This window comes from Aptenodytes forsteri, unplaced genomic scaffold, assembly GCF_000699145.1.
Source record: "Aptenodytes forsteri isolate BGI_AS27 unplaced genomic scaffold, ASM69914v1 Scaffold297, whole genome shotgun sequence".
NCBI lineage: Eukaryota > Metazoa > Chordata > Aves > Sphenisciformes > Spheniscidae > Aptenodytes > Aptenodytes forsteri.
The window spans coordinates 238,098-263,315 of record NW_008796167.1 but is presented as its reverse complement, the minus strand read 5'-3'; the positions used below and the strand labels follow the sequence as shown (position 1 = coordinate 263,315).

The 25,218-nt window shown below is 39.9% G+C and overlaps 1 protein-coding gene across 2 annotated transcripts in view; it reads left to right on the top strand.

The window, feature by feature from the left end:
- The first annotated feature begins 22 nt into the window (after positions 1 to 22).
- The window catches only part of TAOK3 (TAO kinase 3), a 44,114-nt gene continuing 18,918 nt past the window's right edge, over positions 23 to 25,218 (top strand). The window contains exons 1-7 of one of the 2 annotated variants that reach the window (XM_019474184.1): positions 23 to 79; positions 3,661 to 3,774; positions 4,857 to 4,948; positions 6,977 to 7,070; positions 8,525 to 8,606; positions 14,555 to 14,722; positions 17,673 to 17,879. In XM_019474184.1, coding sequence (XP_019329729.1) covers positions 4,858 to 4,948; positions 6,977 to 7,070; positions 8,525 to 8,606; positions 14,555 to 14,722; positions 17,673 to 17,879 — 642 coding nt within the window. In that variant the 5' untranslated portion in view covers positions 23 to 79; positions 3,661 to 3,774; position 4,857. Of the gene's footprint in view, positions 80 to 3,660; positions 3,775 to 4,856; positions 4,949 to 5,401; positions 5,525 to 6,976; positions 7,071 to 8,524; positions 8,607 to 14,554; positions 14,723 to 17,672; positions 17,880 to 25,218 lie in introns of those variants that run through there. The other variant, XM_019474185.1, reaches the window with a different exon arrangement.

Below are 25,218 nucleotides of genomic sequence, written 5' to 3'. Positions count from 1 at the left end.
CCCCCCCCCCCCCCCCCCCCCCCCCCCCCCGTGCCTTGCAGGGGCTGGCCTACCTGCACTCTCACTGTAAGATTCACAGGTAAGGCTGGAGCTCGGTGCTGCTTACATGTCCTTCCATCTTCCACTCTGGAGTCTGAAAATTGCTTTGCTGTGTTTAAGCAACTTTGGTAAAGTTTATTCTACCAAAATTTTCTCTAATGGACTTATCTCCCCTGGAATTAGGAGTACTGACATATAAATAAAAGCTGTTGGCTGTTAAGGAGTGCTTTTGTTGTTGTTGTTGTTGTTGAAATAATTTAATGTGGCTATATTCAGTGCTGAATTCTCTTCCATGTTAGCAATTTTTCTCTGCAGACCTTGGTAACAAAGAATACGCCTGAATGTTGGCTGACTGATAGGAAAATATCACCCTAAATTTGCCAAATAAAGTGGAGTGATAGAGCTAGACTATTTTTAAGACTAGACATTGTGAGAATTTTTTACATACGAGTAAGTAAAACTTTATGCTTTCAGAAATCAGTTGATGAAAATGTAAGTCAAGGGTAAAACTACTTTAGGAGAAATCAGAGCACACAGGCAGAGGAAGATTTTATAACAGGCTGCTCGTGGATGCCAGCTCCAAGATCTGTCTTCCATAATGTGGTACTTTCCAGGAGTTTGGATTTTTTTGACTCATTTGTCAACAGTGTTGCATGTTCTCATTTTATGGGGTTTTTTGGTCTAATTTTGGCTACTACTGATATGTCAGGGACTCGTGAAATGGGTGAGAACTAGATTAGTGTAATGTGAGTGGGGAGTCATCAGAATTGAGGCGATTTGAGACTAACTTATGGGGCTAAAAGCCTCTCTGTCGTCTACTGGCATACTTGAGACAGAAAATCAGTGTATCTGAGGCTGAGACAGTGTGGGATTTTTACAGAGACAGGAATTATTTGTCACTTGTTAAAATAACTATTTGGGGTGTATCTACACATGGTTATTAAATCATATATAAGTGAAATATTAATTTAAACGTGAATGCCAATTTATGAAAATAAGGTGATTTTTGATCAACCCTTTGCATATATGCCCTTATTTGAGCATAAAAATACCTGTTTTGAAATATTTTATGTGCTTTCAAAGTGCATCGAATTCTTATTTATAGTAAATGACTCCCTGTATGGCCACTATTGTGAATTAGTTTTTCTCGATACTCATTAGGACTTTCTAACATGGTGCAATTAATGTGTTGTAAATTCAGCAGTTTCAATACTGAATACTAGCTACTAATACTAGCTGTGTGAACTATCCATTAGTGTGCTTATTGCATGTCAAGAACAAAGCTGGTTATTTCTCTTTCAAACTGGGAAAAGTTTGCTGTTGCAGCGTACTGAGAGTGGCCATGAGGAAAGTTACTGCTAGAAGTAGCACGCAGGTCTTTCCTATCTAGCTGGTTTTCTTCCAAGGGGTATTCTGCCTTTTAATTTCTGAGATGGGAAGGCAAGTCTTCTCTCTCAGAAAAGAGGACCAACAAGAGATTTCTAGTTTTCTGGTAGATGTTGTATCTTAAAAAGGAGAGGCAAAAGAATGCCATTTCCTAGCTCCGTTGTTCAGCCATGAGGAGTGCTGTGCTGATGTTCACAATTACAGGGGAACTGCACACCTGGAGGAAAACACCGTGCTCACCTCTGCTGTGGCAAGTTCCAGTAGCACTGAGAAAAGTAAAGCAAACGCTAGTGACCAAAGCTGGCAGCTGGACAGCTGTGGTTTCCCTGCCCCACAGCAAGGAAGGCAAAACGAGTGTGACCTAGAATGGAGGGACACCTTGTGGAGATGCAGGAACAGAGCAAGCCGCTAATCACACCTCCTGAGCTCCCTGAGCGTCTCTGCTACCAGTTAGTTCTAATGTCACGCTATGGGATGGCAAAGGGTGAGGTTATTTTCTGTTTAATTGCAGGTACAAGGCAAACTTAAGTTAGCAAATATGTTTGCTGATACCCAATGTGCCTGCTGAGTCCTCTGTTGATTGTTGTACAGTGGAGGTAGCAGCGGAGATGATAGCAAAGAGGACAGCCTGTGCTGCCTCTTTTGAGGTGTTCATTCTTGCACATAGAAGACAACTTTAGCACTTGTCCTCCAGCAGAAGTGACAAATGCATAGACCCAAAACATGAAGACGTCAGGATGTACTTGAGTAGCACATGTGCGAAAAATTCCGTAATATTAGTTTTGAAGCAGTACTGTCCTGGGAATGGGGGAATAGAGGTTCTTACTCCAGCTCTGCTGCTGAAATACTGTAAGTAAAATCGTAGCTCAGTGGTTCTCTTTATCCCAGCTTTGCCTATCCTGTGTGCTGCCCTTCGGAGACAAAGGCATCTCACCAGTGTTTGTATCGTGCTAAATTTAAAGGGTCTTTCAGCTTGCCTGTTCTCTGGGTCTACAGTGATACTGGATTTGTATTTGATGTACAAATCATTATGCTTCAACTGTTGTACAATAATTCAGCGTATACTTTTCCTCTGCAGCAAATACAAGATAGCTTTGTTTCCCCTCCCATTAATCTAATTAGCTCAGTTTTCACAGGGTCAGAGTATGAGTGTGTTTGGCAATACACAGTGACTTGTTTGTGTTGGAGGTCTACTACTACTGATAAGTGGCTTTGGTGTTTAAGGACTTAAGAGTTGAACACCAGATAAGAAACGCTGATATTTTTCTTGATGCATTTTTTGTGTAAAGATACATGATATTTTTTGAAAAGATGGCAAAGAGACATTCCAGACTGTATAGTGTATACAGCCTGGCTGACAGGGATCCCTTACGCATATTCCATTCATTTTGAGGGTCTGCTTTTGCAAAAGCAAGTAGCTTTGCCCATGTAAAGGCATCTGTGGCATACCTGGTGTGCAATTTTCCCTTTGTTATTGAAGTGCTGTATCAGGGTTGTAAGGAACTTTCACTATATTGTGATTTTCAGCTGGTAATGTGTAAGTAGACCTGAATTTCTTAAAGCAGTCCTCCTTCTTTTATGTCAGATGGGTGGAAGGAAAAAATATTTCGGCTATAACTGACAAGTCTGTCTCAAACTTTGAACAGGGTCATCACCAAGTATCTTGGAAGATATGCAAATCGAGTTAACCTTTCTCAGCATTTCGTGGGCAGTTAATTAGAAATTATCCCACTTACTGCTGGAATTTAGAAACTTACGGTGCCAAAGGTGTTGAATATATCTTGTGACTTTTGTATTTCAGTAGCGTCATTATCGTTAATCTCTTAAATGTATGAATTATCTGAGAGTTGTAGGAAGGATGAGCTAAGGGAGCCAAGGGCATTTGAAAGATGAAAATAACATGTCTGGTATCATTTAAGGTGTCACAGCAGGGTATTAGGACACATATCTCCTGGCTCTCAATTTGGGGCTTCAGCCTTGCAACCATGGCTCATCTCCTCTTCTTCTCTTCTCTTCCCTCACCCCCTGCCCTTTTTGGGTACAACCAGGTTTCCGTTCCCAAAAAACCCATGTATCTGACTTCTCTAGCTTTCTGTAATACTAGACTTCTAAATATTCTCAGGTTTTTATGAATGTTTAATTGAGAAAAAGTTAGTGGACTTCTGTGTGTTTGTAAATTTTTGAAAGTTATTCTTCTGTAACCAGAAATATACTTTTTCTTTTTTACTTTTAAAGGGATATTAAAGCTGGAAATATTCTTCTAACGGAACCGGGTCAAGTGAAACTAGCTGATTTTGGGTCTGCATCTATAGTCTCCCCTGCCAATTCTTTTGTGGGAACGCCTTACTGGTGAGTAAAGCCTGCAGTACTTCAGTATTTTATAAGACTGTTCTCTTCCATTTCCAGCGTTTCACAACCTGAAAATAATATCTGTCATAAAAATTTTATTAACCAAGCAGTTTTCTTAAAATCCCTGTGTCCAGCTCTTCAGGAAATGTATTCCTAGTGCCCATGAGTAGACATAGGCTGTGCAGCACTTTGAAATGGCACCAGTTAATGTTTCGACTATTGTAATGCCATTGGCTTAAAAATTATTAACACTTGCCATAGGTAATGCAACTGAGACAACCACATGCAAAAAGGGAATCCTGTTAATCTGGCCATGCAGACTGGAAGTCACACAGCTGCTTAAATTCTGTTTTGAAGAAACTTGCGTAAGGGTCACTTGAGTTGCTTGGCACTTCTAATATAGTGGACCAGCATAGCTTTATGCTCCACTTATTTTGTGGCAGACGCCCCAGGCATTGATGGGAGGTCACCTATCGCCCAACCTCTGAACAAGTCCATTTGGCAGGAAGCCTGCTTCATCATTGAAGAACAAAAGTTAAGAGGCTGAATTTTTGCAGGCTGGGCCCGCTGTTTCTTCCCCCCCCGCCCCGATTCATCCCTTATCCTGGACCACCATATTTCCCCACTGTTCCGGATTTCCCTGTTCCTTTCATAGCTACACTCACAGGCTGCATATATCTGCTGGAAAATTCTCCTGGTGTGCCAATGGAAAACCCACCATCTCTGGTGAGAGTGAAAGTGATGCCTTTAGGACTCTCCCAGCCCTTGCTGTCTGCCTGCAGGTACAATGCCTTTGAGATTGGTGTGGGTCTCCCATGTGCCAGCATGTTGCGCTAACAGCAAGATGATCAGGTTGGCCTCTTATTTACTTTCCTTTCTTAAACTGCCTCTTGGAAGAGTTGCTAGTGCAGGCAAGCATTGTTTCATTTCGGCATGGCTTTACTCGACTCCATGCTGGCTCTTTTAAGTTCTGGTCCGCTGTGCTGCTGAAGATGATAACGAAGCCATCTCATTTTAAGCTATGTGCTGGGAGTCATGATTTGTTATCCCCTAACCCGCATGTTTTGCACTGTGGTTGGTAGGATGGCACCAGAGGTGATCCTTGCTATGGACGAGGGACAGTATGATGGAAAGGTGGATGTCTGGTCTCTTGGGATCACGTGTATTGAGTTAGGTGAGTAAATACTTGGCAGCTGAGATGAATAATTAACTGTCTGCAATATTTATTAGGAAGTCCTGAAAAAATGGAAGATTCTTATTCCTCATAAGTTGTGTGTTTGGGTCATTTCTTTTTTTCTTCTTTAAAAAGCCTGACTTGGAAAGCACTGACAGTTGAGTGAAATCTTCTACTCACTGGCAAATCAAGAAGAAGCCACTAATGCTGCTGTGCTGTAATGTTAATCTGGTCTGCTCAGTTATTCCCTTAATAACTAAAGGATTCTAGTCTTGTATGAGAAGAAACTATGGTTTCTAGTCTGTATTTTTCAAGCTGGGTTTTGAGAAAGTTGTTCCAGCTATTACGTCAAGGGAACTGGTGTCCTAAGAATTGTGTGTCAGAAGGGACCTACATTTAATTTTCAATTCTTCTTACTTCCCCACTCTCTGAAACAAACATCTTCAATCTCAGCTGAAAGTTTGTGACATGAATCAACGTGGACAGGTTCTTTACATGAGAAGAAAAGGGTTTGCACTGCAAAGGGCAAGTGATACGCATCCACACAGCCTGAAGCAGATGTAGATGTGATAGCAGGTACACAGAGCAGATGTGTGCACTTTAAGTTTGAATATTGACATTGCATGTGCCGAGTAGATTCTTTTCAAAGATACTCTTGATATGGATTATACTTAACAGCAGTACATCAAGAACTTATTGTGAGGGCAAGTTATTTATAAATGTTTAATCTGCAGAAATATATATGAGATAACAGAGGGGTACATGCAGAATGGGAGGAAATGTTGACCCTAATGTGGAGACGGTAATGGTGTAAGTGACTAGTAACTTCCAGCATTGTATTTCATGTGTCAGCGCTAATGCCTTGCTGACACAGTCTGTATTTTGATATAAAGAATGCAAAAATCAGAAGTTCTAGACTTTTGTTCTTCCGCGTGGCCACTGATTTTTTTCGTGTGGAATTTAGACTAGTTATGGCCTTTCAAGGAGTAAATCACAGTGGTAGAATAGATGTTATGCTACTCTACCCTACGTAGGCACTGAGTCTTGATACTAGAATTTCTATGGAGCTTTTCAGTCAAGAACCTCGAAGCCATTTTACATAGTTGATGGGTTTGCTTTTTTTGATATTAGCTTTTTGAGAAGTATTAAACTTTTTTTTTAAACTTTGAGCTTTGCCTTTGCATGATTCCATATCTGAACATGGGGTCAGGTAGCAGTGGGAGGAAATCTCTTGTTGAGCACCACTTGGCTTTCTTTGAATGCTGATGTCTTAATTTCTTGTGTAGCTGAAAGTAAGTAGTGTTTAAAGAAAAGAAACCGCGGTGGTTTGTTTGCATGCTGCATGTCAAGGACAAGTGATTGCTCTGACCTGACATGAACTTTAAAATCCTGGCATCATGGGCTGATTGGCATGACTGACCTTAGATGGTGGTGAAAGCTAGCTTTCCTCAATTTCTGTGTGAGATCTGCTGCACTCCTGAAAGGTAAGGGGCTTGTAGATAGGTGTCCTCTCGGTGCAAGGACTAGGAATAATTTTAGTTAGAGGGAGTTAACGACATATCTGGCAAGTGAATTTGGCAAACTGTCCCACTTGCAGGTGACTGCCAATGACAAATGAAACAGGCAGCCACTCTTTTCCCTTAATGCATCAAAGATCTGTAGGGATTGATACATAAACTTCCTAGCCCTGACATGCTGTATGTCTAAGCTTTGTTTTAGTCAGCTTCTGCTGATTTTACCTTAGCAGGTCAGGTGTGAAATGTTGCAGTTAAGGTAAAATTTACTGGAAACTTTTCCTTATAACTTGCATTCTGTTCTCCTTGCATTTCGTCATTGTCTCTTCAAGTGGGTAACAGCTTTCCTTGAGGGGTTGTCCTAGTCTAACCTAGAATATTAAAATAATTAGCTTAAATGTGATGACAACAGTAATGAGCTATTGATTCAGCAGCGATACCCTTGTTCATACTTCCATATCTTTCTCCTTTTCTTTCCAGACTGCCTTATCACACCTTTTTCTTCTCTTTCTAGCTGAAAGGAAGCCTCCACTTTTCAACATGAATGCAATGAGTGCCTTATATCACATAGCCCAGAATGATTCCCCTACGTTACAGTCAAATGAATGGTAAGAGAGCTATTGCCAGATAATATTTTTTTTGTTTGTTTCCCTGAAAATGCTCTGTGACACTCTCTGCATGGTTAAAGTCTGACAAGAAAAGTGTTTGTTGCAGTGTAGTGATTTGACTGCGTTCTCAAATAATGCTCTTGTGTAGGCAGGCTCAATTTTGACCTTCTGTCACTTTGGCTGTGCTACAATCTAAATGTGTGGAGGTGTTAATTATGGGGCTGTAGATGCTGTAGGAATTAAAATATTCTTGGATGCATTAAGCCAGCCATAGCTCAGCAAAGTTTCCAGCTGCGAAAGATCCCTGATGGAAGAATTGTTAGCATTGTAGTGCAGCTGAAATGTGGAGAAAGGGAGGGGAGAGGTACACAGAATATAGAGGTAATTAGATTTTTTTTTTCAGTGAGTGACTTCAGAAGTCATCAGAGCTCTGTGGCCAGTAAATACTCCCCATGCTATAGGATTGTTCCAGAATCTGAACTTCCATACAAGAATGCTTTGTTATTCTGTGGGAGCAAAGGGGTTACCCCATTTCCTGTTCTCTGTACCCAAGAGTGGAACGTAGCTGTCGAGTGATGCTTGGCAGAGTCTGCAGATGGCTTGAAACAAAGGCTCCTGGAGAGGTGTGAAGTTCCCCCAGTTACACTGCTAGGCATTTAAGTCGCATAATTGTTTCATTGCTGATCATTTTATCAAAAACACTCCACTTCAGTTTCCTTACTTCATCATCTCTGTCTTGTCCATTTTTCAAGATTCAAAGAACTTGGTCTCATATCTGCACGCTGATACCCATGTTCTTCTGTGCAGAATTTGCAATGCAGAGTAGAGACAACTTGTGAATACAGTTAAGAATCAGTATTCTTGATTGCAAGCAGTTTGTTTATAGTCACCTCTTTGCTCTCTGTGGCTTTGAGAGCAAGGTGCCTTTTATGCTGCTTTTGAGTTCAAGGGCACCTAGAAGATCAGTTTTCTTCTTCCCAGTTGTGATACAAGCTCATATATAGCCTAAAGTTTTGTTGAACTGAGCATTGTATCAAGGTGCTTTACTGAGTCAGTGTTAACAAACGGTGGGAAGCTTCTAGAGAGCAGAGAGCCATTTCATCAGCTAACGACGAGTGCATTTCTGGAGTTACCAGTAATTTAATTGTCATCTATTTTTAAGTAGTTGAAGTAAAATTGAAAATAGTGACTGGTACACATAGTTCTTGCTTGGTTTTCAGTTTGTGGTTGGGGGATAATTGTGTGTCCATGTTTGTTTCAACAGTCTTAAACTGTTGAAAGAACTGGTGGGATCAACTTACTCAGGATTTGGAAAAGTCCAGTTAATTTCTCTGCCCTAGAACTTAAGAACAAATTAGTCAAGGCTTTTCTTTTGCTTTGCGCTAGTAAGTTTGCGTATATTCCAGATCCTAAGCTTCTTTTTCATTTAGAACTTTTTTTTTTTTTATTTACAGGTCAGACTCCTTTAGGGGATTTGTTGATTACTGCTTACAGAAAATACCTCAGGAAAGGCCGTCATCAACAGATCTGTTACGGGTAATTTTTCAAATCTTTTCCAGAAATTTGGGAAAAATCTGTTTGTCTACCAAAATAATTCTAAAGATGGTGAACAAATATTTGCCCTTTCAAAAAAAAAAATTGTTGGTTTTGCTGTCGTCTGAATCAATAGCGATTGGGGGGTCTTCTGAAGAGTATTTTAGGCTGGAGTATTTTAGGCTGTTTAACTTTGTTTCCTGACTTTGCCTGTTATGTCAGTCACAATTCTCTTTATAACATGGTGCTCAAGAGTTGAACTACTGGAGAAAAGTAGAGGTAGGCTGTGTGGTAAAACAGTTACACTGTTGAGTGACAGCTATTTTGGGGAGCAGCCCAGCACCCTGCTCCTCTTATACCCCAGAGCTCTGCAGGGGTTACATTTGTGTTAGAGAACTTGCAAGCCTCATGGGATAGCAGTGTGAGTAACAGGTTTTTTAGCTGAAGGAAGGACCTGTCAGCAGGAGGGAGGTAGAAGGATTTAATACTGTTTTTTTTTTTTTTTTCCCTCCCCCAAGACAATGCTGTACATACTTTAACTGAAAGCATTGTCAAGGACAAACAGGTCCAGAGCTGGGTTAGTTAAATCCGTGCTGCAGAAGTGAATTCCAACCAATAGTTTTCTGTGTAGGTAGGACTTAGGAGCGTGTTCCCTACTGCTTTGATGAAGAAGGAATTTTCACCAGCCTCGCTGCTATACTGTGCTGTCAGTAGGATGCCCTGAGTTGTGACCATGGCTGCACTATGTGGTGTCTGAAAGAGCAGTCAGTAATGAGGGAGGAAACTGGAGGCAACCCTGTTCGCCCTTTGAATAGGGGCAGAGGGAGAGGGGAAACTGTAACTTGGTGCAGCTTGTGTGAAAGCAAAGACCTTTTTGGAGCAGTTATGCAGTTTTGTGTAAAGTAATGTAACTGTTAACTTGCTGATGCTCCTTCCCCCCCCCCGCTTACCTTTTCCCGTAAGGAAAAATGTTATTTTTCTGTTGTGTAACAGGCAATACTTGCTACTAAGCTTATATGCAATGTCAATAAGATTTAAGGCTTGTAATTTGCTACAGGCTTTCTCTGTGGAAGTGATAGAAAATCTAAAAAGCCATTTTAATTGCTACTCAAAATCTAGACTTAACCAGTCTTCATGAGATGCATAGGCAATAGCAAATCTTTTGCAGAGCTGGTGGTACTTTGAGAATTACACTCCATATGATCAGAGGATTGAGCTCTTAATAAAGATTTACAGATAGTGGCTGATGATTTAAAGGAACATGGGTATTAGAGATGGGAAGAGACTGGATGACCTATGTTTATCTCCTGGCCAGAGCAGGTTTGTTTTGTGTGGGGTGCTGTGAACTTTTTTTTTTTTTTTTTTTTTTTTGGACAGACACAGATGAAGTTCAGAAAGGTTATCTTGACCTTTTTTCTCTAGTAATGCTAATGATTAATTCTTTATCTGTTCATACCTTTTGAATATGTATCTCTTCCTGATCTTTCTGCCTGATCTCAGTTCAGCTCTTAGTTTTGCTCTATTCTTGTAAATCATTCATTGGGGCCTTTCTGATCCACTTTTTGGTTTTGTTTTGTTTTTTTTTTTTTTTGTCTAAATTTCATCTGGCTGGATGGGCGTTTCTGGCACTGATATACATGTCATGAAATGTTACTCCAGGTGTGGTTACGTGGGAGCTGGGAAAGGCTGGCTCTGCTCTGTGGTGTTACAATAGGAGGTTTTGATGCTGTGTTCTTTTGACTGCTGTCTGGTGCAGAAGTCCTGTCAAATTTATTGATTAGTGCCAACTGTAGATCCCTCCTCATATTATTACTTACCAAACATACTCTCCATCTATTTTTTTTTATTGTGTATTTCCAGACATCACATTCTTTTCAGCTTCTCTCTCTAGTCATGCAGTGTTGTATTTCTATCTGTGTTTCTGCTCTCCATTTTCCAATCATTTCTTTGTCCTAAATGGGTTTTGAGCAATTCCTCTTGATTCATTAATATCTTGTAATGTGTTTTGCTTCTTTTCTATAATAATGCATCATACTTAGCTGTTAAAAGTAGCACTAACAGGATAGGCCTAGGTTAACTTCTTCCCCTAATCAAACCACCAAAACCAAAAGTTGTTTATATCCCTTTAATAGTTTCTGTACTGAACCCAATTAATTGGAATATGTTTTGGAAATAACTGTATCATTTTAGAAAGTGCCTTGTACAGGTTCATAATTGCCAAGAGCGTGTAGGAGGGGGACCTGTGCTGCGAGTGATGTGTCCAGAGTTTGCCAAAGTTTTGTCAGTGAATCATAAATCAGTTCCAGTTTAAGTCATTGGGTTTCTGTTTACCTGAAAAGTATAGGAACTGCTTATAACTCCAAGGGCTTTGTGTTTAGGAAATTCAGGAGCATCCTTCCGTTAGAAGGTAGGGATGTGTGAAATGCTGTCCAGCCCCTTTTCCATCAGGCTTTTTTTTTTTTTCTTTTAAGTATTTCCTTTCTTTAAAATTGATTAGTGGCCCTGCTATTTTTCTGGTTGCCGTACATAGCTGCTGGTGAGAATTGCATGGCATGCTGCTGTTCCACGCCAGGTGAACAGGACTCAGTTTTTCCTTAAATATTTGAGCAGAGGAATTGCTAGCCCCATTGAGTGTTTTGCTTAATTTCCACAGTAGGTTAGATTGCTGCTCTGTGTCTACCTGACAGCCTATTCATGCTGATTTTTATTCTAAGGCTACCATTCAGCCTTTGTTTTATGGCTTGTCTTGTTGCTCTTTCAGCGAAGTAAAATGCATTCTCATGGATGTTTCTGAGCCTCTTGGTTCTTGAAGAGAGAAATCGAAACCCTGCGCTCTTTACTGAACAGCTAGCTTTGCGCTTGCTTCTGTCCTTGCTTTAAGCCTGGACCATATAGAATATTTAACACTCGTGCCTTCGCTCTCCAGGTGAAGGCTGATGGACAAGCTTGTTTTGTACTCTCTCTTCGGCACCTGGTGTGTGTGTATATATATATATTCCCCCCCCCCGTGATACATCTGTGCTGTGGCACACAACCAGCGTTTTGTTCTCTGGTTCTGCTTGCAGCACCCTGACAGTCTTTTGACCAGCTAATAGGTTTATGTTGTGGGTTTCAGAATGATTCATTCATGTGGATTGGCAGCCTTTCTGCTCTCTAGGAATAGTGTAAGTTCATTGAAGGATATGATTTCATGAGTACCTTAGGTTGGAGTCTGTGCAAACAATTGGAGCTGAGATCTTATTCTTAAATCATGTATATTCAGTCTTTTTATTTGGTTTTGGACTTTCAGAACAGTACTCTAGATGTTCCCTCCTGCAGTAGCTCTCCCTAAAGCTTTTTAGATTATAAGATTGAAGATCTTTTTGTCTTTTGAGGGTTTTTCACTTGTGTACAGTAAAAAGGGATAGGGCAGATTTTTGTGGCCACATTTTCTTAAAGGGAACTGAATTTTAAATGAGATGTTTGCAAATTATTTCAGTTTCAATTCACCATCCCAGATGAAAATAGTAAAATTACTGTAGTGATATTAAAATGCAGTTGAAATTTAAAAAAAAGAAACAAAACAAACAACCAAAAACTCACTGATATTTTTCACTTTTAAAATTAAAAACAATTATAAAATTTGTTTTAAAACTTTTCCCTTATTTTTCTCAGCTTGCATGATGTTCCCAGGAGACTTGAGTTCTGTTAGTCACTCTTCCAGCCAACTTGCTCCCTGCCTTTAGACTAACCTCTTCCTCCCTTTGAGTCGGTTTGGTTATTTTCTTGCAGTTTGGAGAAAGTGTACAAATTAAGTCCTTTCAGCCATTGTTTCTTAGTGTTGCACAGTACCTAGCAGAGTGGGGCATACATCTTTTATATGTAATTTATACAATTAGATAATGCAAGTAAGCAGTCAAAATTGTATTCTCATTATGCAAGAGCCTTTTGGTTTGGTTTTCACTTTTGTGCATCCGCCCTGCAGTTTCCATGTGGTCTCATTCTAATATTTGAGTAGTGCTTGAATATGAAGCGCACAGTCTTTCCAGTGAAATTAGTATTTGCACCGTTAAAGAATATGCATAAACAAGTAGACACTGGACATATAGGATGGATTTAAGTTCAGGATCATTGTTCCAAATACATTACTGCTTTCCAAAAATTATCTACAAAGAGATAAAGATGGTTACCCTTTTTCTAATCATAGATAAGCTGCAGATTGTTACTGTTTACAGAGAAATAAATGGGGGTTATCTGTGTTGAAGAGCAGAAATTATTCATTTTGCTTCTGCGTTAAATGATGTTTAGAACTTTTAGCTATAATTCAAAAATAAACACCATCACAACTAGCAAAAAATTGATACTGAAATGACTAGCTGTCCTCATTAGCAATACTCAAATGCGCAACAGCTTGAATTCAACTAAAAACAAGAAATAAGCCTGTGGCATGATACTTTCCGTGTTTATTTACAAATCATAAAAGGATGATAAGCTCATCCTTTCAACTTTTTTATATGCAAGACTCCTGTTCTAAGGAGGACTGCCTTTCATGTATGGGTTACTTCAGTTACAGGTGGATGTATTAGCTCTTGAACTTGAGGGGATGGCAGCACATCTAGGGTAGAGCTGCTTTTCCCTGTCCCATGGGACCCTGAGTTCACCAGGTGTGGAAAGAGCATGAGGCCAAGCAGTCAGACATGACCCTCCTGAGAATTTCTTTGCGGGTAGGGTCCAGCTGTTGAGGCTCTCTAACAAAAGGCCATTGTGGCATTTGCATCGCAGGGTAGAGAACAACTTTTTTCCCATTCCTCTCTTTCATTGTTAATGTTTCTAGAAATGTGCAGATGATGTTTGTGCCTTCAGGCCATCTCCCATGATACATATTAAGCAACATACCCAGCTGTAGTGATCCCATGTAGGGTTTTGGCAAGTGTATACTCAGACTGTCTACTTTAGTCAAAGGTTAAATGGGAAAGCTGCAAGGCTTTCATACTCTGCTGCCAGTTGTACAATTCAGGAGAACGTATCTGATAAATCAGAGAAAAGCCTTTAATCATGTACTTAAATTCTATTGAAGAATTTATTGTTAAGTCTGCACTTAACACCTGTGCTTCTAGTACATCCTTAGCAGGAGTTAGTAAAGAACTAATTTTACTTTAACTCTGGCTACAAATGCTTCAAGTGTAAATAAACCTTGTAGTCTTCTTACTGGTTTTATGTATGAATCAGAATAGATAGATGCAGGATAAACCTTTGCACGTAGCTTAGGCAGGCAGTCTTGCATAATCAGGATTGATTCTTCTTTGTCCTTCATGCATTTTGTTCATTTTGAAGTCCTCTGCCTTTGTAAGGTTTGAAGTGGCACTGTCTTGTACCTTGTACACTTCAAGTGAATGAGCTCGGGAAGGGACGAATTAGCTGTGTTGCCTGGAGAGCTCAGAAAACCTGATCCTGGTCCAAACTGTTTCACTTCAGCCAGAAAAGTGCATCAGGGAGTCAGGACTAAAGAGAGTTTGTGAAGAGTCAGCCAGGGCTCACACCTCTCCATCCGCTGCCCGGCTCCTGCTACTGATGTGCCTGTGCGCATGTGTATACACGCACACGAGTTTCAAGTAGTGAAGTGATTTTTGCCTCACTCCTCTGTACTCTACATTTAACTGAGTTCTGTGCTTAAGCAGATCTTCTGACTTTTGAGCAAAACATTTTGCAGCCTACGCTTCAAAACTCGTAGCGCGTCGCATGATCAGTTTGGTTATTTGACGTAGTGATAAGCACAGTTAAGGTAACTAGTGCTGAGTGTCTTTGGAGTCTTTCATAGTGGATATTACTAATTATTGAATATGAACAGACCTATTACTGAATATGAACTGTCATTTCAGGTGTCTCTTAAAAAAAGTCACGTTGTCCCTGTTTCTACATCAAACATACTAGTGTCATGTCTGAAACCATGTGTTTCATTTCCTTTAATTTAGCATGATTTTGTTCGCCGCGACCGACCACCAAGGGTACTAATAGACCTCATACAAAGGACAAAAGATGCAGTACGTGAATTGGATAACCTTCAGTACCGGAAAATGAAGAAAATCCTTTTCCAAGAGACACGGAATGGCCCACTGACCGAGTCTCAAGAAGAGGAGGAGGTACTTTTATTTTGTTACCTCATTTGCACCATTACAAATAATTTTAGGGCAAGTGAGATGTTCCTGTCCTTAAGGGGGCAGAACAAGCACAGCCTAGGTGAGGATGCAATTCGTGTTGTTGGAATGTCGTCTCGATCAGCAGAGATATAGTGTAGGATAATGAGTGACAGTAGCCTTTACTCGATGTTACATGTGCATTTATTGGCAACTTTAAAACTCTGGGTTTTTTCAATTGGTGACCTTTCTTCTGAAAGCTTTAGGGAAGAAACTCTTTCAGAGGGAGATTCTCTGTGGGAAGGAAGTGGCTCACAGCCTGTGTCTCCCAGCCTGTGTGAAGGAGGGTCTGTTGACAGTCCAAGCTCTTCAGTCTTGAATCAATCACAGTCAAGACCACTTGATTAATGTTAATTTTTTTTTTTCCAATTACCGTAACTTTATTGTAAAGTAATTGGCCTATCATGAGCTGAAAAGCAAATCACCAAATTAGTAAGACTTATTTTTTAAAATGCTTTAATATTAAAGAAAAAAAGATATAAGACATAAAATTCAGCTTCAGTTTAAGTCTTATAATAAACAACACACTTAATCAGTGTATGATAATTGACACTAACTGTGGCTTAGAGAAGGAAACCAGTCATTTTTCAGTTGATGAGATTAGATGGAAATTAGTGACATTTGGTGCAGGCACGTTGGATAAATAAATCCATGACTGGTTCTCAACAAAAAAATAGACAGGCAAATTGATGTTTGTATTCCTTTTTGCTGCAGTGTAGCAAGATAATACGCAGTGACATGCCCAAGCTCAGCATATATTTGGGGACTTGGGTTTTGAGGTTTGTGTATGTCAAATATTCCTTTAAGGCTAAACTAGAGCTCTGGTTTAAGAAACAGGTGAGCCTGGGTGTCAGGTAGGAGAGCATACAGGAGGAGGGGACTGGCACTTAGCACTGTTCTTCACATTGAAGGAGCAAGAACAGCAACCACTGTGATTAAAGCTACAAAGTGCTTCTGTTCTAACCCTCCAGCTAGCCAACTTCTAAACCTCAAGCTTAGTTGTTGGGGCGGGGAGAGAGGGGATTTGTCAGATTTTTGCACTGAAACCTTCAAGCTTTGTCTACCTACGTGTGAAAAGCTGTTAGGAGAGTGACAGGGTAGGAAGGCTCAAGGGAATGTGTCTCCCACTTGACTGTTCAGCAGATCCAAGCTCAACAGCTAAGTGGGATACATGTGGTAGTAGTTAACTCCAAGATGTATCTTCTGTTCCTTCAGTTCCCACCTCTCCAAAAAGGGGGAAGAAAAGAGATTGTATCTCTAGGAATTAACACTCTAATGAAGCTCACGCTCTGCATGTGCACAGCATGCTCTGCACTGCATTTTACCACTGAGCTTGTGTACCACGAAAGGAGGTTGTATGCTCGTGTGTATCACTAACTTGGCAGAGAAAGGAAAACATAGCGCTTGCTTCAGTTACTACTTAACTGGTTAAGAGAAGCTGCTCAACTGTAAATGCCACAAGGCAGTTCCTTTCTCTACCTTAGACTTTCTGAGGTGGAAAAGGAGCATTACAAATCTTTAACACTCAAAATACTACTAATGCTTTTCTCAGAGCTCTTGCAAGAAAGTTAAAGTCATCTGAAAAGTATTCAAGTCAGGAAGTCAATGTTAAGGTTGCATATGCAATCTCATCTCTGTCCTTTGTGCATATACATTCATTAATTACATAGCCATATCCTCATCTCAGATGCTTCATTATGTTATTTCTTCTGCAACTTTATATAAGCATCTTCTCATGTGCATATGTTCTCTGTAAAACAGTATTATTTTGTATTTTGGATTTTAAGTGCTCTTACACAGGGTCTGAATGATCTGCTGATTGCTTAAAAAATAATCACACAATCAGATACAAATCTGTCAAGTCTGTCAATCTTACCTTTCTGTTGGTTTCCAATAAAATGAGTACCCTGTTAATTGATTTGTAATGTAATTCTCCCCAAGATCACTTTGGAGGCCAGGACAAACTGGGTGCAGCAGCAAGCCATTCATTTTGGTGAATCAAGGCTATTTCGGACCAGGAGCTGAAGGATGTTCAGAGCTCTCAGTCCTCACTGTGAGCTTCTTGCAAGCCTCTTCAGTGCCACTAGTTAATTACAAAGGACTCCATAAATTCTCTCAGTCAGTCCAGATTAAGCACGTATTCTGGGATTACTGAGCTGGTATAAGTATGCAACAAGAAAAAAGGATGCTAACTCCTGATACTTGTCTGTAGAATCAAAAATATGTCCTACACAAGGAATATTTATTTATGTATGTCTAAGTAGAGGTCACAACAGTTTTAGTCACTGTAATAATGCAGGCTCTTCTGAGTCAGCTGCTTAAAGGTGAATGAAGACTTTATCTTGGCTGAAAACACAAGGTTAAAGGGGGTTTTAGCTTGACAAAATGTAATTGCTGACTGCTTGGGACATGGAGGTTAAAACCTCTACACCTGTTAAGCACCATGTGATAGTTATCAAATCGTAAACAAATGGGTTCATTGTCTTGCATCTTTTCTGATTCACAAAATGTGTTGTAGCATACCCTGACTTGGAACATTGTTTTAATACAAACTTAGATTGCTCCTTTTAATTATGAGACTCCTTCCACCAGGCATCCATTATTCCTGGATGTCTCCTATTCAAGCCAAGAGCCATGCCCAGACTTACTGATATATGGAAAAAAACTGGCTTGAAGCCTGGTATAATAAGATTGCAGGGGAAAAGGCAAAAGCTAACTGCCCTGTATGGAGTATTTCATAACCCAAGCAGCCTTGAGAAACGTAGCTGCCAAAATAATGAGCAAAAAAACCTTTAACTCTGCAGAGTTGCCTTTAAAACAAACTTTGGGCACTGCAGGCACGTGCTGGGCAGGTGATCTCCTGCAGTATTTGTAACTGATGCCCCTTGTCTTATAGGACAGTGAGCATGGATCAAACCTGAGTAGGAAGATGGACAGTCTGGGCAGCAACCATTCCATCCCAAGTATGTCTGTGAGCACAGGCAGTCAGAGCAGCAGTGTGAGCAGCATGCAGGAGGTCCTGGATGAGAGCAGCCCTGAACTGGTCATGATGCATAGTGACGAGAGCACAATTAATTCCACTTCCTCCGTTGTTCATAAGAAGGTATGTTCTCTGGTGCTCTCCATAGCTTCCTGCAGTCCCTGCTATTGCTCACGTTGGCTCACCCGTGTAGGGCCCAACGATCAGTGTGCTGTCGTCTTGTGCTGAGCCATCTGCTGAGAGCAGGAGCTGTGCCGGCCTTGCCAGAATCAAGTTCTGTGTTTTTTTTCTTTTAAAAGCTAAACTGCATTTAAATAACCTCTGAAAATAAAAAGAGGCCACTGATGAAAGGTAGCGCTGTCAGTGTCTAGGCAGGGTTCACGCAGACTTACTGCATGCCTCCTTACCCAGCCCCGCATGTGCACTTCTTCATCTCTGCTTGTAACATCAGTTCTTGTTTCCTTGTGAATGATTGTACTGTATTATGTAGTATGGTGACAAGTGGTCATAGCAGCTAAGCTAACCATTTACCAGTCACAGTGTACGATTAAAATCTGCTTGCACTTGGATTTCCCTCATGAGAAGTGGAAGTGTGCAGAACTTTGGACCCTTCCCACGAGGTATGTTTTAAGTCAAGTTCCACTCAATGCTTTTCTGCTTTCTTGCTGCATGTTGTGATCTGTTGCCTCTTGTTTTCTTAGTGCTAGATATCAAGCTAAAGTTGTCTAGCTGTAAGTCAGCATCTAGTCTAAGACTGTTTGACTAAAATAGTTTTGGCTTGGCCTTAGCAGTGTCATTTGCTAGTGGGCAGTAAAATATAGGTTGTTTGTGTAATTGCATTTGTAAAGAGCCTCAAAGTGTATGTATGCTTTTTGCCAGAGGGGCTAAAACATACAGCAGCATGAAAAGTATGAGTTTCTCATTTGTAGGGTTACAGCAAAGCCTGGTTCTAACTAATTAAATATTTGTAAGAAATTTTCCCCCCTGAAATACAGTGTTTGTGTAATTGAATATTGAAGCACTTATAAAAGGGAGCTCTCGAGAAATTTCGTCTTCAACAAAAGATTGCCTTGCATATTTAAAGATACTGGCAGATAAGTTGCATAGGTTTCAGGGGTTTATATCTTTCTCAAATACATTTGCAGTAGCACCCTTTGAGAGAGACTCTTTTCAAAAAACGGTGTTAGGTACCAAATGCCAGCCCGAGGAACCATCCTGAGCGAAGAGCGGCGCAACTGATTGTGTGTTCTGGGTGGTTATAGTTGGAGCTTTTTCTCATTTTGTGTAGGCTTCAGAAATGTGTATTAATTTTGATTTCACACTGTTAGGTAGTGATATTTATGTATACATTAAAATAGAAGTTTGAGGAATTGATTTATGCAATAGTCATACATTATAATATTTACTGACAGATCAGTGTCATTACGGTTGATGAAAACAATGTGAGCCACTCCCATCAGACATAAATTGCATTTGTGAAAGAAGTGGAGTTCTTGCTTGTTTTAAGAATAATATTTCATTTTATAGTGATTGTATGACACTTCTAAAGTACAAATACAGGAAGATTTCTGAGACTATGAATTCAGTCCTATGAATTTAGACTTCTGTGTAGCTGTTGTTTTCTTGAGGTTAAGACATTCAGTTGAGTAGAATGCATAAACATGGAAGTTTTTGTTACCTGGTTTGGAAAAACAGGGTCTCTTGTACACTTGTAACTGAAGTATTGTAAAAAATCACCTGTAGATCACTTAACACAGGTGTTTTATGGTAATTTTGGAAGCACAAAACCCAGATCCACTGATGGTGTTTTAAGAATAATATTTCATTTTATAGTGATTGTATGACACTTCTAAAGTACAAATACAGGAAGATTTCTGAGACTATGAATTCAGTCCTATGAATTTAGACTTCTGTGTAGCTGTTGTTTTCTTGAGGTTAAGACATTCAGTTGAGTAGAATGCATAAACATGGAAGTTTTTGTTACCTGGTTTGGAAAAACAGGGTCTCTTGTACACTTGTAACTGAAGTATTGTAAAAGAAATCACCTGTAGATCACTTAACACAGGTGTTTTATGGTAATTTTGGAAGCACAAAACCCAGATCTGCACTGATGGTATTTACAAAATAGTTAAAAATTGAGTGTGATTACTGATTCTTGCAGTGGAGTAGACATCTACTCAATTGGCAAATGTTACCTTCGGCTGTATCTACACATAAGGTAAATTTAGACTATGTGTAGCAGGACGTATTCCAGTCTGCAAATATATTGTTTTAATTTAGTACATGATTTTTTTATTCTCTGCTGCTTTGGGGAATGCAATTTTAATGGAAAACTGCTTCATGTGTATATATTAATACACGTGAAAAGACTAAAATTGGAACAGGACATTTCAGGGGGTTTATATACGCATACATCCCACTCCATTTTCAAGGTAAAGTTCCTTATTCTGAAAATACATCAATTTGCCTTTGTGCTTGCTTTAACTGTGTTTCTGTAAACTGTGATGAAGCTGATTCACACAACTTGGTTTTGTTCTAGCAGGTGAGAAGTAGGGAGTGCCGAGTTTGGTAGCACTCTGGAACCTAATCACAAACAAAATGGAAAGAACCTGGGGTTCAAGTTTAAATTAAGCTTTTGTTTTGCATTTAATCAGCCTTTAAAGGCTAAAAAGAAAATACTGATGAACATAGTTAGCCAGCCGTCTCCATTATGTGGGCATAGGGCCACATATGAGATGGTTTTGACACGGGTCAAATCAAAGTGTTGTGTAAAATTACGGTATTCCACAAATGTGTTAATTAACAATCTCTGGATGTACCAGACTGTGTAAAGTGACCAGGATGGCAAAATTGCCTAGACCGTTGATATTTTCTAAGGCTCAAAGAAGTGCTAAGTGTCAGAGGCCTTTTGATTTCTTTGGACCACAGCCCTAGAATGTCATGTGCAATTGTAAAATGTAGGATGAGAAAGTTTGTGGTCATGTGTGAAATATAGTTCCCAGCCTTCAGTGCTTCAGACCACTGCTTGGTGTGAAGAGCCAGTCTGGAGTGGTGTTTACCTGGTGTAATTCAGGAGCAGACCTCAGGCTCTTGCTACATCACCTGTGTAGTGCTAGGCTGGGAGAAGCTTCGAGCATCATCATCTCCTAGCATCTATACTGTGACCAACTACTCTGAGACAGAGTACTTCCAAAAATGTTTTGTGGTCATAGAGTAAGTGAAATGACCTGCTTCTGATCTAGTTAACTTTCACTGGCTATGCTAGTTCATGATAGCCAAGACGCTTGGGTTTTGCCTGACAGAATAGTATTCATAATAAGTCCTCCATGAAAAGCAGGCGCAGCTTCATTCCTTGCACAGTACAAAAGCTTTGGGGCAGCAGTAGAGCTCCATGTCTCTAAATTTGCGCTTAGAACAAAGGTGACTGCCACCTGTCAGCAGAGTAAAACTAGTAGAATGGAAGAAAAATCACTGGACAGGAAGAAAATAATAGTAATAAAAAGCCCTAATTGAATGTGTAGCTTTTAATATAACTTAGTTTATAGCTGTGTCCTAAACTCCTGGGAGGAAAAAAATTGCAATAATGTCTGCTACTCAGGCAGGAAGCCTGCATCTTCCCTTCCTGGGATCCTAGTCCATCCTTAGCATCAAAGACTGCTTCCTCAGGAGGATGCCTTAATTACCAGCAAATTCTTTACAGGAAATTCAGATGTCCAGCTTGGATGAGCTGTCCTGCTAGGAACTTCTTGTTGCCCCTTTGCAGGTTTCAGATTGGTGACCTCCCCCATGTAAGTTGCAATATAATCAGTGTAAGAGTTCTGATTTTCTAACGTCTGTCTTTTGAAGACAGTTAACGTAACTGTGCTTCTCCATCCAAGGATCATCTTACCTATGGATACACATTCTCCTGTCCATCTCCTGTTGGGAGCTAATTCAGTTGTTCAGCTGCACAGGTTGAGAGCTGAAGAGTGAGTGACAGCTCTAATGCAAACCCAATTGTATCTGAGTACGCAAAAAAAAAAGACAAAATGGAGCAGGGAGTTAAACTCCAGATACACTGTGCTTCAAAGACACGTAACCCAGATTTTAAAAGCAGATAGTATCAGTTAATTCATCTTAAAATGAGGATGAAGATTTTGGCTCCCTAAGAATTAAGGCATCAGTTGATGCACCGTAGTTAGTTTGTCATCTCCTTTGTTCAACTGCTGGTATATGTCAGTGTGTGTACGGGTGGCTTCCCAGAAACATTATTTTGTTGTCCTAAATGAATATGCCAAGTGGTAGGATTTAGAATGCTCCCACATGGTATTATTTTATTTCCATAAAACTTTATGATAGTAAAAAAGGTTGTTCGCTTTTAATTGAAACAAAAAGCCAGTACGGTATTGTTTTGTTCAACTGCAATACAGAGTTGTCGCTGTTACTTACTTCAACCTTAAAATCATCAGTACTTATGAAGGTGAAACTTGGGCAATAAAAACGTCAGGGAAATCTTCTGTTTTAAAATCTAGTTTAAAACAAAAGGATGAAAAGAAGATGTTCATAGTTGATCATCACAAATTCTTGCCCAATGTCTGTAATTAAAACATACTTCTGTGATAACTGTTGAAACTTGAGTGACTTTCCAAATCCATTAAATTAACCTGTATGCATCGCCTATCACTGCCGTGATTAATATGCAGCATTCATGCTGAATTGTGTGGATGGAGAGCGCTCTGGCATGGCGCTTCTACGTGAGTTACAGCTGAGGCAAAGCTGAGGGTGTTTTCCTACATATCAAGATTTATGATTCATACTTGGAAAAGATGTTGGTTTTATGAGATGTAAAGGATATTTAGGTAATGACTTACTGAGTTTTGGCTTGCATGTGCCGGCAGCGATGACCCCTCGCGTACCTTCTGGAATCATGTCAAGCAGGCTGGTGACATGAAGCCTTTTCTTGAAAGGCTCCTGATACTTAAACCTCTCTGTAGATTATCAAGGCATTTAGTGCAATGTACTAAAATGAACGATGGCACACTGTTGCTTTCCTTGCTCTTTAAATGCTTAGAAAGAAGGGATTTGCTGCAATTCCATTGAAGTTCTTACTATGGCTCAGAAATTGCCTTTCGTATTTGTCTAGGAGACTGGCAGTCCTTTCCAGTTCGTGAATCCTCTTGTGTAAACGGTGTTTGTGAAAGTTTTTATTTGGTGTGCGTAACAAAATGCAGCGTGCAACTGAGTGGTTCACCTTCTGAGGTGAAAGTTTGGATGTTTCAGCTTTAGGCTAGTCCAGCGTGATCCGAGTTTGCAGTTGGGGTGTATGTTAGTTTCTAAATCAGCTGCTGAAGATGATGGGACTCCTTTCTCTGTTTGTATTTTGTTAATTGTTTGATGCTTTGTCGGTGCAAGGATTGCTTCAGCCATATGACAGTGTTATATACTGAAAAAATGTAAATATCAAATGCAATTTATAGATCTGTCTGCCCGGTTTTGCTCTGATTAAAATCTGAGGCAAAATTCTCATTCCTACAGAAAAAAATCAACTCCTATCTACCTAGTGAGTTGTTTTCTATTTGCTTCTATAGCTTGCTTGTTCCAATTGTCTTCTGAGCAGGTATTTTATTCACCTAGGAAGTTTTGTTGCAGCAATGTGTTTGTGTGGGGTTTTTTCCCTAGTGTTTCTTGGAACAAGCTATGTCTTTCTCTAAAAACAAAACATTATCTGATCAGTGTTATCAGGAAGGAGTCTAGTCAGAATATCTTGAACATAAAATGAAGATACTGTTAGCAACATGCTGTTAGTGTTGCTCTTAAAAATGCATGGCAACGGTGTTAAGCAGATATTCCTGAAATGTTGCGCTGGTGTTGGGGGCAGGGGATGGTAAAGCCCTTTTTTCAGTGAGGAGGATGAAAAGACAGTGTGTGGTAGAACTGGCATGGGACTCTAGAGAGCAAAATTCAGGTTCTTACTCGGTAGAGTGACCTTGGGTAAGACTCATGGGTTTGAGCAGAAACCCATGAGCACTGTAAGATGTTCAGACAATACACCAGTGGTAGCCATTTAGATATCCAGCTGGAACCCGCTTGAATCAATTTGTGTCTGAACAAATGTTCTGACTGCTGCTCTGTATTTCTATTTATCCAGAGATTAACTTCCACAAGAACAATATATTTTTTTTTTTTGTTTAGGTTGCTTATTAATCCATAATATATGTAGGAGTCCTGCCTTTTGGGGTTTTTCATTGTTTTTGAGAGACTTGCTCTTTAGCATCTCGTAAGTAACTGGAAGCTCCACCAGCTCTCTGATCAGATAATAATGTAGAAATGTTGGAGAGTTTTTGTCCCGGCAAATATGATCAGCAATTTCAAAGCCAACACCCAGCCAAATACCCCCATTTGTTGTGATCAGCCTGAAAACTGTTTATGTAGCAGATAATACAGTCAGAAGAACAAATGATTTCTTTAGTAGGAAGTTGAAGATTCTAGGTTGTTGACCCTAAATAGAAGGATTTTAATGGTTTAATGGGAGTTATGATCTGAGCATGCCTGAAGTTGTATTCATAAGGCAAATATTGCAATAAACACAGAAAACAGATGGTAAGCGAAATATACACAGGAGATACATTACTTTAAAAACAAACCAATGTTTGAACTGCAGATTTAGGGCTGAGAGATACCCTGACCCAAACTTGATGAGTTTCTGGGGTGCTTTTGATCAGATTTTACTTACTGAGTAACTTGAGCTGAAGTGACAGTTTTGCGTCTTTGTTTCCCACAAATCTGGAGCTAAAAGTTTGAAACAAAATTTCCTGATTTGTACCAACATCTGAAAGGAGATATGATTGCAGTGTCTCTTAGCAAGCTTTTGGGAGAAGAAACTAAAAAGAGCAGAAATCTGTTTTCTGGGTTTGTAGGTAGATGTCTGTTGTAGTAGCCATCAGTCACATTACCTGAGGAAGGTTGGTGGAGACATGGCTACTCTTAGGTTTATTTATCTTAGAGGTCTCTGTTTACTAGCAGTCTCTGTGGTAGTGTAGCTTGCTAGATTTGGTAACTCTTCGTGTCAAGTGATTTTTACTTCTGCTAGCGTGACAGCTTTTCCAAAAAATGTTTTGCCTATTAAGGTTGCAGGGGCTATTTGAGAGTTAATAGTGGTTGCCTGCCTGATGCAGAAGCCTCAGATCCCAGATTAAGGGGCTTTTCCAAAAAATGTTTTGCCTATTAAGATTGCAGGGGCTATTTGAGAGTTAATAGTGGTTGCCTGCCTGATGCAGAAGCCTCAGATACAGATTAAGACAGCCACTGAGTTTTTTGTCCGCTTGAAATTGGTCCTTTTGCTTGCTCTGTTGCAAAGGAATTTTCCCATTCCTTGCCCAGCTCAATTTGAAACGGAGAATGCAGTTAATTCACATTCCTGAAGGGCAATTAGATTCTGCTGTGAGCTGCTTATGTGCACTGAAGTAACTAGAAGTCCCATAAA